Below are 14,123 nucleotides of genomic sequence, written 5' to 3'. Positions count from 1 at the left end.
ACCAGAATCTACACTTTTTGTAGCGGCAAGGATGTTTGAAACTATGAAATATCACTGACATCTATCATCAAAACAAGCAGTAAAATTTAAGTACTAAAAAATAGCTGAAAGAAATAACTGCTTCGCCCTAGCTTCCAATCTAGGAGGATTTGGTTGGTGGAAACAGGGAGGGCCAGCCACCTGTCCCAGCACAGAAGAAAAATAGCCCTGAGGTAGTGACCAGACAAGTGCAGTCTTGGAAGACAACTTATCATTCCTTCAAAACTTACACAAGTGCTGAGTAAGAGAGCACTGATAACAGTGAGTTCTCTCCTGTACTAAAGTAGAAATAACTGTGTTTATGAGTCAGGAATTTCACAGTTTTAAAGTTGGTTTTCTTTACACTTGAATACCTGTAGTGATGACAAAGTGTGGCACTGCTTGAATTCAAGTCTTCCTTTTTTTTTTTTTTTTTTTGTCTCTGTGTGTCCATATATCTTTAAAATGATAACACCTAATGCAAAGGTACAAAAAAGGCACATTCTCCTAACTATTAACTGGCCTGGCAAAAATAAAAGAGCAGAGAAGATTCGATGAAGCTGCTGGCCGCCGGCTCTTCCGTCTTTGGTGAGGTTACCTTTAAAAGTGTCGAGTCATTTTTATTTTTTCAAATTTGCCTAATGAGAGAGAACATAAACCTGCCAGCCAGCAAGCAGCACCTTCCATGGTTTCCCCCCACACTCTGCTTGTAAAGTGAGTTCCTTAGTCAGATGTAATGCTGTGGGAGTAACTAACAAGCCTGCCTTCAAGCCATTGCCTTGACTTCCCTCATGGACGGTGACTTGGGACTGACTGTAAGCCAAGTGACACCTTTCCTCTCATAAGTTGCTTTTGGTCAAAGTGGTTTTTTTTGTTGTTGTTTTGTTTTGTTTTTTTAATCACATCAACAGAAATGTAACTAGGACAGCCCATTAAGAACAGATTCTAATATCAGCCAATGCAAGCTCATTGGCATGTGTGAATCTGTCACCTGAAACAACGGAGACTAACACATCCAAGTGCTTCTGCCTCATTCACCAAGACAATGAGAAGAATCTTCAGAAATGGAAAGGTATACTCTTTGACCACAATGGAATTAAATGAGAAATAAAGGGATTTGGGAAACACGGAAAAGCTTGAGAGTTAAGCAGCACACTTCTAGGCAACCTGAGATGAAGCTGACTGACATGACTTGTGTAGGGCCATTTCTAGATTATGACTTTGGGGAGGTGAACTTTGGTGACGTGGTCAATAGAAGTCTCTTCTCTTCCCCTCTCAGTTATTTGATTTGGGTCTACCTGATCACCTGATCAAATGTACCTGCAGTGCCAGTGTCCAAGAAAACTAGTGTCTACTCAATTGACTCTAATTTCTGTTTGTGCACACATAATGTTTCTGCTTTTTCTTAAGGTACTGCTAACCAGGTTTATAAATTTGTCTCAATTCTGTCAAAGATACTCTCTTTTTAAGAAGAGATACGGGCACTGGGGATATGGCTCAGAAGGTAAAATAACTAGAAACAATCCCGACACCTGAATTTGAAGCCCAGGACAGCCAGGGCTACACAGTGAAACCCTGTCTCAAAAACAAAAAGAAAGAAAGAAACAAAAACCCCAAATAAACAACACGGAAAAAAAAACCAACCCCCCCCATCCAAACAAATGAAGAAGAGGAGGAGGAGGAATGGAGGAAGAAGAGGAGGAGGAGGAGGAGAAGCAGTAGCAGCATCAGCTAGTGGAGGAAAAACCACTTCAGCACTGTGACCCCAGAAACTGGGAATTGGGAATGCCTGGTTTCTGACCCATGTCTCTATGTGCTCTGCTCTCTGTCTTTGAAGGCCACTGAAAGCCTTTGGTGACTTCATTGCCCTTGTCTGAGAGGAGAGGTCAACTGATCCAGCATTTAGGATCTCTTTTCTTCACAAAATCTGAGCTTTCTGTACTTGAAATACATACTAACATGACTGCCTGGACTGAACAGTTTTACCCGGGGACCATGCCAGTGTCTGCACAGAGTGCCCCGGATATGGATGGGGAGCCCCATACATTGTCAGAGAAGGACTTCAGTAGATGTTGGATTGGGGTGTTCTGGTTTCATTCTTTCTCATCAAGGAGAACCAGGCAGCAACCTTTGGTGTCTCTGAGTGGCCAGGCGTACAGGAAGATCTTCTGATTCAGAAATAGAGCTTATTCCCTTCATGCAGTAGGAAAAGCAGGGTTCTGGGTGAGTTTATAGACAGCTACGTTAACTGACCACTGTAGCACTGGCAGTCTCGTGATCACTGGTCCATAGGACCTCATTCCTACTTTGTTCAGTATTTGGTATGGAGTGTGTGTGATGGACACCAATGGGATGCCTTAAGCCTTTTCATGAGGGAAATATGATGATGTAATCAGTAAGTGGTCTTTGCTTCCAGCCCTGCCAGGGCTCCCCTGGGACTGTGGGGCAATCGTGGGGTCCTGCCCAAGGCTGGCCATCTGCTGTCATGGCCCTTTTCTTTCTTAAGTATAGGTTCCAAAGATGAGACTCAGAAACAGCGTGTCATATGCCCTGTATGTTCTGGGAGCCCCACTGGCCCATGTCCCTTGGAGTTGAGAAATGACAGGGTACCTTTATTGGCACATGTCATAGGAAGAAGTCACTGAGATGACAGCCATGTCTCCACTGTGGCCTATGGACTTCACATAATGTGGGACAGCATGACCCTCCAATGCCGTGTTCTGGCTGCTTCTGGAAGGTGCTGTTAAGGTCTGGTCTTGGAGGTCTTTGTACATGCTTTCTCCCTGTCTGGGAGGCCATTTTCCTGCCTTCACCTTCCATAGACTCTTTAATAAGCCCCAATCCCTCTGTGGTTTGAGGTGCTTGCCTATATACTCCTTATGCATCTGGCTTCTGTGTGTATCACCAAGCCCAGGTTGGTCTAGAGTTGTCTGGGAGGTGGCTGAGGACCAGAGGGAGAAGGGTGCTGGACTTGTGGTGCTGTCTCTTTAAGGGTAGCGACATCACAAGGCTGTGGAAGGTCAGGCAATGTGGAACTCCGTGGTCTTCGGCTGTTTCTGTGGGGTCTGTGGGCTCTGTATTTCCATCTCTATGGGGCCACAGGCCCTCTTGTGAACACTTTAGGACACCATGGCAGAGGGCAGTGAGCTGATGAACAGGCTCATGAGTGAGAACGCAGACCTGAAGAAGCAGGTGCGCCTCCTGAAGGAGAACCAGATGCTGAAGCGGCTGCTTAGTGAGAGTTGCCAGGAGAACTGTGGCCGAGGGGGCCGGGACCTGCTCTTTCCCAAGGCCCCTTCCTACCCTGAGGCCTGCTCCCCTGGGAGTGGAGGTGAGGTGCAGGCCTTGCCAGGACAGGGCAGCTTCCCTTGTTGGGTTTAGAGAGGTCTGCTCTCAGACCAAGTAGCCAGCTGTGTAGAATGTCCTAGGGAAAGCCCTTCTCTTAGGGACTCAGTCCACACCTCAGGGGTGGAGTGGGTGTGTCAGCTGGTGGTCATGCCAGCTCCAGGCACTGTCACCTGGGTTAAAACAGGCAGGGTGTGATCACATGGCTGCAGGCCTGCTGAAGTCCTTTCCATTTTGTTGGGCTTGGCTGGGCTGCTTTATCCTATGTGTGTCTTTCTCTGCTTTGTAGCAGCTGGTCCCATACTCTCGTCTTGCAGTGGGGCAGCTGTGCCTCATCCATTCGTTAGCCGTGAGTTGAAAGAGTCACTTGATTGGACCTGGCTCCAGGAAGCAGGTGCAGCTCCCACCCTAGAGGGAGACCCTGCTACGCTGCTATTATTCTTAGGTGTGAGTAGGTAGCAAAAATCATGGTGCTACCATATGTTAACCAAATAGTATCAGCTCAAACCTATGACTTTTTTTCACAGGTGGCAGGTAGGGTGGGGTTGGGGGAGAGCCTGTGTGGGACTGGTGATCAATTTTTGCAAAACATGTTTTTTTTTTTTTTTTTTTTTGTAAAAGATTTGGTTAAAAAGAATTCTCTTTGCATACACAGTAGTGAGATTGGCAGTGTGTTTGGCAGATGTGACCTGGGGTTTTGGTTGGAATGGTGGACAGTGGACACAGCCCCCACCCCCCATCGCCGATGCGGGAGTACTCCAGTGACCCAGTAGGTCCAGCTTCTTTAAGGACGTGATTGCCACTCATACCGCCTGGCCTGAGTGGGAGGCTGGGGATACGTTCCAACTCATCAAGTCCTTAAGGAGACAGCCTGATGGTAAACTGTGGAGTCGGCCAGGCTGTAGCCCACTCCTGTGGGGCGCCTTGGAGGTCAGCTATGAACCTGTCCAAAGTGAGACTTTGAGGGCCTGTGTTTGGTGCAGTGACTTTTTAGAGTTCACTTCGGATGTCTGCCTCTGTCCTCTGAGCCCAGCCAGAATTGAAAAGGCATCTTGTAGCCCCATAGGCTACTGGGGGCTCGGCCTAGAGGAGTAGAGGAGTCCTTCACCAAATCTCCATCACTGAGTCCAAACGGAACCTTGAAGAGGGAGCTTGGATATAGCTTGGATATACTGGGATCCTCACGGGAAGCTGGAGTTGGGGATGGAGACAATGGTGTTGACAAGTAGCAGAGAAAACAGAACATTTGTGGGAGGGACTGTGCTCATGCAACTCAGTCACGTGTGACATCCCACAGCGTTGTGGTGTAGCTATAGAGGTACCAGCCTCTGTGTCTCATTGTTGCTAACCACTATCAGAGACTGACAAACCTCATGCTATCTGACCAGGTCCCAAGGCTATGAGAGAGGGGTCTAGTTCTGTACTTTCACACGTGAAACACAGTTTCCCAGAACTATGTGTTGAAGAGACTCTTTTCCCAGGGTTTTTAGAGTTTTGTTTATTGGCCTACTTTGGTTTTCTGCCTCTTACGGAGCCATTTTACATCCGTTTGCAAGAGAAGCTCTCCTGTCAACATTTCTAGTGGTGTACTGCTGTCCATAAGTGTTTTCAGTGCTGTGAGGAGTGTCTGGGTAGAGGCCAGGAGGCCCTCAAGGACCAATGGGTCTTAGAAGGGCAGACAGGAGGTCTAGCATCTTGTTGGCAAGTTGTTGTTGTTCTTTTAACTTCTTTTTTCTTAGAAAATACTTTTGGGACAAAGCAGTTGGTTCCTGCATGTGTACATTTTGAGATGGGATGTTTTCTCAAGTACACTTGCTTTCTTGTTAAGAGAACAAGCTCTGGGAGATAAGACTCCCCAAGTCAAAGAACAGATTGATGAGGGCTGTGGAAAACAAGGGCAGTCAAAATGCACACGGCTGAGCTCAGGCGTGGCCACAGAAGGGCTCACTGAGAGTGAGGAGGTACATCCAGAGAGGCTGACCACAGCTTCCCTCTTTGTTCTTTTCAAGCACTGACCTTTGAACTCAGAGCCTAGCCCAGCTAAGCAAGTGCCCTACCACTGAGCCACCACCCCTAACCACAACTTTGCTTTTGTGATGAAAAGGGGTGAAAAGTCATTGGGAGTGCCTATGGGCCAGGAAACAGAGGAAGCTGGGGGTTCACAAGTGGCAGGATATGGATAAATATCAAAAATTTATGTTGCAGGAAAACTTATAGGATGATACCATTTGCGATGAATTTAAAAAGCACATAGGCATCACTGCAGTGAGTGTGGTTGTGAGCACATCATGGCCCATGTGCTTACTGTTGAGCTCACGGGACAGGGCTTCCTCCATCACCAGGTGAAGTGGCTAAGAAGGGCCCAGAACTCTGGGTTGGGAGCAATAGTTTCATCCACGTCTCTTTGTGCTTCCAATCATGTCCTGGTACCTCCTGGCTGACTTATTGTTGTTTTCTTCTCCACCCCAGCTCCAGATTTTGGACGGTTTGCCAGTGTCCCTGACACACCCTCTCAGCTACAGATATCTTCCTTGGAGGACCTGCTATGCTCACATGCCCCACTCTCCAGTGAGGACGAGGCCTCCCCAGGCTGTGCATCCACCTCTCAGGTGCCTTTCAAGGCCTTCCTCACTCCTGCAGAACTACATGCAAGAATTGCCGACAGAAAGATGTCCCCACTCCTGAGTCCCTTGCAGGATTCCCTGGCTGACAAAACCCTACTTGAACCCAGGGATATCGTGCGGCCTAAGAAGGTGTGCTTCTCGGAGAGTAACCTGCCCACTGGGGATAGGAGCAGGAGGACCTATTACCTCAATGGTATGGTGCACACAGGTGGCCCTGGGTGGGAAAACCATGTTTAGGAGACATAGCTGTGGCTAGCTTCTCCAGTGGTGCAGAGGAGAGGAGAGCCAGGGAGGGCCAGGGGCCAGGGTTATGTCTATCCTGGTCTTTTGGAAAAAACAGAGTCACTTATCCTCATATTTTTTTTTTCAAAATCTGTTTATGTAATTCCAGATATAAGTCCTTTTTTTTGGGCTTATGTTTCCTATGTATTGCCTCCCAGTCTGTGTGTTTTCCACTGTTTACTGTTTCACTGGGGGAAGGATGAAACTATTGAACATAGTCAAGTTGACCTTCCTGATACTTTTCTTTTGTATTTTGTACTGTCTGTGTCCAATTTAGAAAGTCTATGTTAAATCCAAGGTTACAGATTATCTTTATTCTTTTGGAAGTTATAAAGCTTTAGGTCTCTCACTAGTTACAAGGTTTTTGTTTTTTTTTTTTCATCAGTGGTATGAGGTTTGCATGCAGATGCTACTTCCCAACACCAACACTTGGAAAGATGGCTCTTCCCCAGGAACTACCCCAGCATTTTGTCAAAAACTGATCCTCTTCCTGCATGAGTCTATTTTTGGACTTTTATGTGGTGCAATACATCCATCTGTGTAGATCCACTAGATGTTTGTGGCTTCGTGTAAAACCACAAATCAAGTTGTTCGGGCTGTTCTAGTTCCTTCGTGTCTCTTTAGAGTCACTTTAGAATCAGAATGACCATTTTTGCAAAAGAAAGTCTGATGAGATCTTGACTGGAATGGTCTTGGATCTATAGGCCAATTATATTGATCTTTTTTTTTAGACAAATGGCACCTTTGAGAAAATGACATATTTAATTTTTATTTCTTTATTTTAATTGTTTTTGAAATTAAAATATAATTGTATGATTTTTCCTTTCTCTTTGCTCAGCCCTCCCATGTACCCATTCTCTCAAATTCATTATGGCTTCTTTTTCTTTAGTTGTTGATGTGTGTTTGTGTGTGTGTGTGTGTGTGTGTGTGTGTGTGTGTGTGTGTGTGTGTGTATTCCTAAATATATGAACACAACCTGTTCATTCTGTGAAGTTTTCTGTTCCACCTGGTCCCACTGTTCTTCAGTCTCAAATAAACACACAGAGGCCTATAGTAATTATAAACTGCTTGGCTGATAGCTTAGACTTCTTATTAGCTAGCTTTCTTTCTCTCTTTTTTAAAAAGATTTATTTACTTATTTATCATGTATATAGTGCATGCCAGAAGAGGGCACCAGATCACATTACAGATGGTTGTGAGCCACCATGTGGTTGCTGGGAATTGAACTCAGAACCTCTGGAAGAACAGTCAGTGCTCTTATCCCCTGAGCCATCTCTCCAGCCCCAGCTAGCTTTCTCTTAATTATTGACCCATTTCTATTAATCTAAGTATTTCCATACGGTCTTGTCTTACCGGAGAATGCCCAGACCTGTTACTCCTTCAACAGCTACATGGTGTCTCCCTATTGGCTCTCTCTCTCTCTGCCTTTTTCTTCCCAGCATTTTCCTTGCCTGGTAGCCCCACCTATACTCCCTTCCTGGCTACTGGACAATCAGCATTTTATTAAACCAATAAGAAAAACATATATTCATAGCATACAGGAATCCCCCATCATCTCCTCTTTTCTGCCTAAAGAAAAAGAAAGCTTTAACTTTAACAGTTCTGTATAATTTTACTTGACTTTTCTATTTGCCAACCTCAGTTCTCAAGATCTGTGGGATTTAATAACCATGCAAATTCTTATAATGAATCCCTCTGTAAACACACACACACACACACACACACACACCACACCAGACACATACATACATACCACACACACACACACACACACACACACACACACACACACACACACACATACATACATACACACACACACACACACACACACACACACACACACACACACACACACACAGACACAACATACACACCACACACACACACACACACACACACACACACACACACCACACCAGACACATACATACATACCACACACACACACACACACACACACACCCAATGGTTCTGTTTCTTTGGAGAACATTGATGAATATAATTTGTGTTCCAAAAATTTACCAAACTGGTAACTGTTTTGATAGATTCCTTCTGTTTCTGGGTTTTTGTTTTTTTTTTTTTTTTTTTTTTCAGTAGAGACTGAACCCAGGGCCCAGCATGCTAGGCAAGCACCCTGTTTACTGCTGAACTATATATTCCTGTCCAATTATGTCATTTGTGAAGGAAGACAAGCTCATTGTTTTATTTCTAACTATATCTCAATTTCTTTTTCTTATTCTGTTACACTGGCTAGGTCTGTAAACCAGTGTAGAGCAGGAATGATGATAGTGACATCTTTGTCTATTTCTAGTTAGGGGAAACTTTCATGTGTTAACTATGAAGCTTGACACTAGTTGAAGTTTTTGTAGACACCTCTTATTAGGCTAAAGAAATTTGCTTTGGTTTCTAGTTTGCTGATTTATCACAAACAGATGTTAGAATTTTGTTGAATACTTTTTCAACATCTATTGAGAATAGTTTTTCCTGATGTTAATAAGATACTTTAACTTTTCATCACTGTGACGAAACACTAGAAACAAGCTACCTACAAAGTAAATTTGTTTTGGTTCATGGTTTGGGAGGCTCAAGTCTAAGATCAAGTTGTCCCTTGGATTTGTGATTCTGGTGAGGGAGGCACTGGCAAGATGTAGAGAGAAGGGGTAGAGGGCTTAAGTCCCACAGTCTGTATGAGGACGTACTCTCAGTGAGCTAAGGACCTGCCGGTACCAGGCTCTACTTTACAGGCCCATAATACTACTACCCTGAATCTAAACCTGTACCTTTAGAGATCCCATTCATATCATAGCCTATATTAAATCACACTTACTAATTTTTTAATGTTAAACTAACCTTGCATTCCTGAGATAAACTTCATTTGATGATGATGTATTTTACTTTTTCACCTTGTTGAATTCTGCTTGCTAAAATTTTGTTAAGAATGTGTGCTATTCATGTGAGATACCATTCTTCAGTTTTCATGCAATTTTCTGATTTGGTATAAATTGATGGCCCCAAAGAATGAGATAGACAGTGTTACAGTTTTCTTATTTAGCTGGAAGAATTTATGCCATATTTGTCTTCTCTTTCTCCCTTCTTTCCTTCCTTCCTTCATTCCTTCCTTCCTTATCTCTCTCACACTCTTTCTTTCTCTCTCTCTCTCTCTCTTTCTTTCTTTCTTTCTTTCTTTCTTTCTTTCTTTCTTTCTTTCTTTCTTTCTTTCTTCCCCTCTTAGTTTTTTCAAGACAGGGTTTCTCTGTGTAGCCATGGTTATCCGGGAACTTGCTCTGTAGACCAGGCTGGCCTTGAACTCAGAAATCCACCTGCTTCTGCCTCTTGATCACTGGGATTAAGGCATTTGCCACAACTGCCCAGCTCTTATTTATTTCTTACACGTTTGTCACAATTCAGTCCCAAAGGAGTTGTAACCCAAAGGTTGAGAACCACTGACTTAGGAGATGGAGACAAAAGAATCTCTAGTTTTAGCCCAGCTTGGACTGTACAGCAAGACTCTGTTTTTACAAAATGTGCAAAGGACTTAGGCGGATAACTCTTCAAAGATGACAGCTAACTGGTCAATATGCACCATTAACATTCTCCCAATGACAGCCACAAGGAGACCCATGTTCTGTCCCCATCTGCAGTGACACAAAAGGGCAACAGTGGTGTAAGATGGGGGAGGGGATTTTCTTTGAGCACTGATGGGAATGCAAAATAGTGCAGCCACTAAGGTCCTCCAAAGGTTATAAACCTTATGACCCAAGAATCCCATTCCTCGGTATTCACCCAAAGAACTGGAACATGTTCACACAGAAACTTTCACAGGACTGACCATAGCAGCCTTATTCACAATGGCCCAAAGAGGGAAACAGCACAAACATCCATCTACTAATAAACAGGCAGATCAAATGTAGCTTATTTATATGATGGGATGTTATTCAGCAGCCGATAGGGATAATGGAGCACTGGTGTGCTACAAGGATGGACCTTGAAAACATTATGCCAAGTGGGTGATGTCAGACAGGAAAGGATGCCGACTGTGTATTCCACCTACATGACACTCCCGTCTTAGATAAGTCCATAAGACATAGCGCTACTTGCAGGGGCTGGAGAAGGAAAAAGGGATGGTTCCTTTGCTATGGGAGGTCATGTGAACTTCTTAAAGCCATAGTGGTGATGGCTGTGTGACTCTGGTTTAAAAATGCGAGAGTTATAGTATGTGGATTTTGTTCTGATAACGGACTTTTAATCTGCTGGGGAATCAGGTGACCTCAGTCTGCTATACTGGATCTGAGGTTTCCTCAAAGGATTCTCATGTGGATGAAATGAAAACAGGGTGTGCTGTTGGCCTGGCTGCTTGCTGGTCTGCCTTGCTTGGAAGGACATTCCCTGTCATGAGTGTCACTCTCTTTGAGGAAGCTCTCTTCTTTCAACTAGGCTGAGCCAAGGTCACAGAGAAGAGCAAAGTTCACTTTCTTTATTGGCCTGTGCCCTCTGGTTGTTTTCATAACCAGAACAGGCTGGGGGAAGAGTATAGTTCTGCAGGTACCATGAACCCAAAGCCATTGACTCCTACTGCCCGGGAGTCTATGCAGGAGGGCAGGATGGGGATTCTTGGCCTCTCTGCACTGGCTGGTAGTGACAGTGCTTCACAGGTCACACATGGGAAATGTATAGACTATTTGACTTTGGGAGAGGCTGGTCTTGCAAGGGAGGTACTAGCTGATCCTACTTCTAAGTACTCTGCCCTCATCTGCCATGTTCCCTATTCTATAAGCCCAGGTTGGGGTTCCCACTTTTCCTTCTAGTCAGGCTTCTCCATGGTTGTTTCACTTACCAGAGTAACTGGTATTCACAGGTGTACATGCTTTTCGGCACAGTGTCATCCTGGTCAGTGTGTATCACAGACCCTGGCTTAGGGCCTGATACCTGATGGACAACTGCTTGACCAAGGGTATAGGCAGAATTAGCTTTAGGGTCAGCCCCTTCATTCTCTCATGGCTGTAAGGAGGACAGCAAGCCATCCTGGGTCTCAGGCCGATGTGGACATACCAACAATGTTCAAGGTCACATGGCACCAGCAGCGGGGCCCAGGGCCCACTTCTCGGTGTGGTTATCAGTGTCTTGAGTGTGGATGCTGAGCTACTGCAGTGGGCACAGGACCTGGACTTTGTCAGCTGTGTTGTTCATGGACCGTTGCAGCTTTTGGGTCAGATCCACAGGACCTCACCAAACTGGCATCCTGCGAGGGTTTGTGTCACAGGTCTTGTCTGGAAAGTGCCTAGGTGTGAGCATACTGTCCTATGTCTGCTTCCAGTGTGGACGTGCGAAGCTCAGGAGTGATACTACTTAACAAGAGCAGCATATGGGATGTGGGGTGGGGGTGGGGGGCTCCCTGGCTGAAGTTACCCGTGCTACCATCCTGTGCTCTGTAATTTAGGAACTGGACCGAGAGGGATCATGGAGCTTACCCCCTCAGAGTGACAGGTCAACATGCGCCCCATAGATACCAGAGAGTTTCCCACAAGAACAACAGGTCCTTTCTCAAATTCAGAAGAGGTTCATTTTTCAAAGAGCATAAGGTTTTGAAAGGATGTTGATATATACTGTGTTGTTTAATAATGATTTATATGACACCAGAGGCTGCTGTAGGCAGAAGGGTTATTTGGAGGCTGTTGTTGTTTTGTTTATGTTTTTGCGGGGGGTGGGGTGGTAGGGGAGTGGGAACAGGGGATGCCAGGGTGAAGAAGGATCCAAGTGTTCTGAGAAGAGAATCTTTTATTAGCCCATTATCCTTTCCACAGACATAGGCAAGATCAGGTTGATACTGAACTTTAGTCTATGAGGGCGATGCTGTGGACTGGAAGAAGCTAGTCCTTTCTGGAGCCAGGCTGTGATGCTCCCACAGTCCTCAGAGAAGGATGAGTTGGTGGGGTGGCCTCTGGGAACAACAGGGAGAGCCCCACTCTACCTTGATAGACCCGGGTGCTATCCTCCCCAGGGACCCCACTGTCTTCCTCAGGGTTCACTTGCCTTGTGGCATCTCAGGCAGAGAATGGAATCATGTGTCCAGATCCTAGGGAAACATGCTAAGAGTAAACAGAGTGAGAAAGTCCCCTCTCTGGCTTTAAAAAAATTTTAAAGATTTTTATTCACTCTGGCAATGGGGGGCAAAGGTACCTTGGTGCCTTGAAATGGTCAGGATGGCACCTATCTCATCCAGAAATCCAGAGTTTTGCGGGTGCGGAGAAGGACGGCCGCATTGTCGGGGAGATTGCATTCCAACTTGACCGGCGGATCTTGGCCTATGTGTTCCCAGGAGTGACACGCCTCTATGGCTTCACAGTATCCAACATCCCTGAGAAGATCAAGCAGGTACACTGTCTTTCTTGCCCCAGATCAGGGCTGGTACTGGGGCTACATCGTGGTGCTGGTAATGCTGGCAGATCCCTCCCCAAGTCCAAGTCCAATTGCAGGTACCCCCCCCCCACGGGCTCATCCCTCTGAAGTGCTGAAAGGGCCTGGGGCCTCCACTTCCCCTCTAGCCCCCCAAGTCTGCCCTATCCCACCTACTTCCACTAGGGTCAGAGACTTCTCTGACCTGGTGCCTTGTCTCCACTCTTCTGTGTCCCTCAGACATCTATCAAGTCCCTAGACGGCTCAGTGGATGAGAAGAAGCTTCGTGAGCTGACACATCGCTATCTGACTCTGACAGCCCGGCTGGAGAAGCTGGGGTACAGCCGCGAAGTACACCCGGTGTTCAGCGAGTTTCTCATCAATACCTACGGCATCCTGAAGCAGCGTCCGGACTTGAGGGCCAACCCACTTCACAGCAGCCCCGCTGCGCTGCGCAAGCTAGTCATCGACATTGTGCCCCCCAAGTTCCTGGGTGACTCCCTGCTACTGCTGAACTGCCTGTGTGAACTCTCCAAGGAGGACAGCAAGCCGCTCTTCGCCTGGTGAGCCGCTCACCTCACCCTTCCTGCAATAAACGTGTTTATTCCAAACCCGGGGGGCCACCCAAGTCCTCCAGCATGGAAAGCTGTCTGCCCAGCTACAGTGGGGAGAGGCCTCCTCCAGGTCTGCGCTTGCCCTGTGCACCCAGCAGGTCCGGCCGCTCACAGTTGCCGGGCACCTGTTGCCTTATTAAAAGCTTATTTATTCGTTTGCCTTCTCTGGCTCTTTGAGGGCGTGGTGAGGTGTCTTAGTCTCTATTGGCCTACAAGAGCTGTGGATCAGTGTTTATGAACAGAAGCCGGGGCTGGGCTGATTCCGGGGCTCTTAACTCCAGGACTGTGGCCACCTATTTTCCTCAGAGATAGTACAGCATCCTTGAAGGCCTCAGTCTCTCCCGTGAAAGGACAGACCAGCAAGTCCTCTTCTATTTTGGGTTTCCCCAAATGCAGAGCTGGAGGCGAAATGGCTGTGGAACCTGCAGAGCCTATCAGAATGGAAGGCTCTGCAATCAAAGCTAGGGACTTTGGTCTATGATGACAGAGTGTGTCAAGTCTGTGTGTGGCCTGTGTGACTGAGCACATACTGGCCCAAGAATTAAGCAAGGAGCAGCAATATAAGGAAGGGACCACTAAGTGCTGATGGGGCTTAGTTCTTGGGACCCAGGAGGCCTACAATGTTCTTGGATATTGACCTGAGTGGCAAGGCTGCTGCAACTTCACGTCAATTCCCACCCCACAGGCACCTCCCGGTGTGCATGTTCACTGCAATAGAGTCAGCCCTACAGCAAAGAGATGGACCCCTCGGTGAATCGGTGGGCTTGGGGCTAGGGATCCAGATAAAGGTGTAGAATCTTGTGACTCTTGGCAAGTTTAAGAGCAGAGGTGGCTCAGGCAGTGC

The 14,123-nt window shown here is 46.3% G+C and overlaps 1 protein-coding gene across 1 annotated transcript; it reads left to right on the top strand.

Moving 5' to 3' along the window:
• The first annotated feature begins 1,725 nt into the window (after positions 1-1,725).
• On the top strand, positions 1,726-13,436 carry Spatc1l (spermatogenesis and centriole associated 1 like). Its single transcript, XM_027394271.2, has 4 exons — positions 1,726-3,349; positions 5,833-6,180; positions 12,493-12,644; positions 12,906-13,436. The coding sequence occupies exons 1-4, from the start codon at positions 3,148-3,150 to the stop codon at positions 13,230-13,232; spliced, it is 1,029 nt and encodes a 342-aa protein (XP_027250072.1). The 5' UTR covers positions 1,726-3,147; the 3' UTR covers positions 13,233-13,436.
• Positions 13,437-14,123: the final 687 nt, after the last annotated feature.

The sequence above is a fragment of the Cricetulus griseus genome (assembly GCF_003668045.3).
Source record: "Cricetulus griseus strain 17A/GY chromosome 1 unlocalized genomic scaffold, alternate assembly CriGri-PICRH-1.0 chr1_0, whole genome shotgun sequence".
NCBI lineage: Eukaryota > Metazoa > Chordata > Mammalia > Rodentia > Cricetidae > Cricetulus > Cricetulus griseus.
The sequence above is the reverse complement of the archived record's forward strand: the minus strand, read 5'-3'. Positions and strand labels throughout refer to the sequence as shown.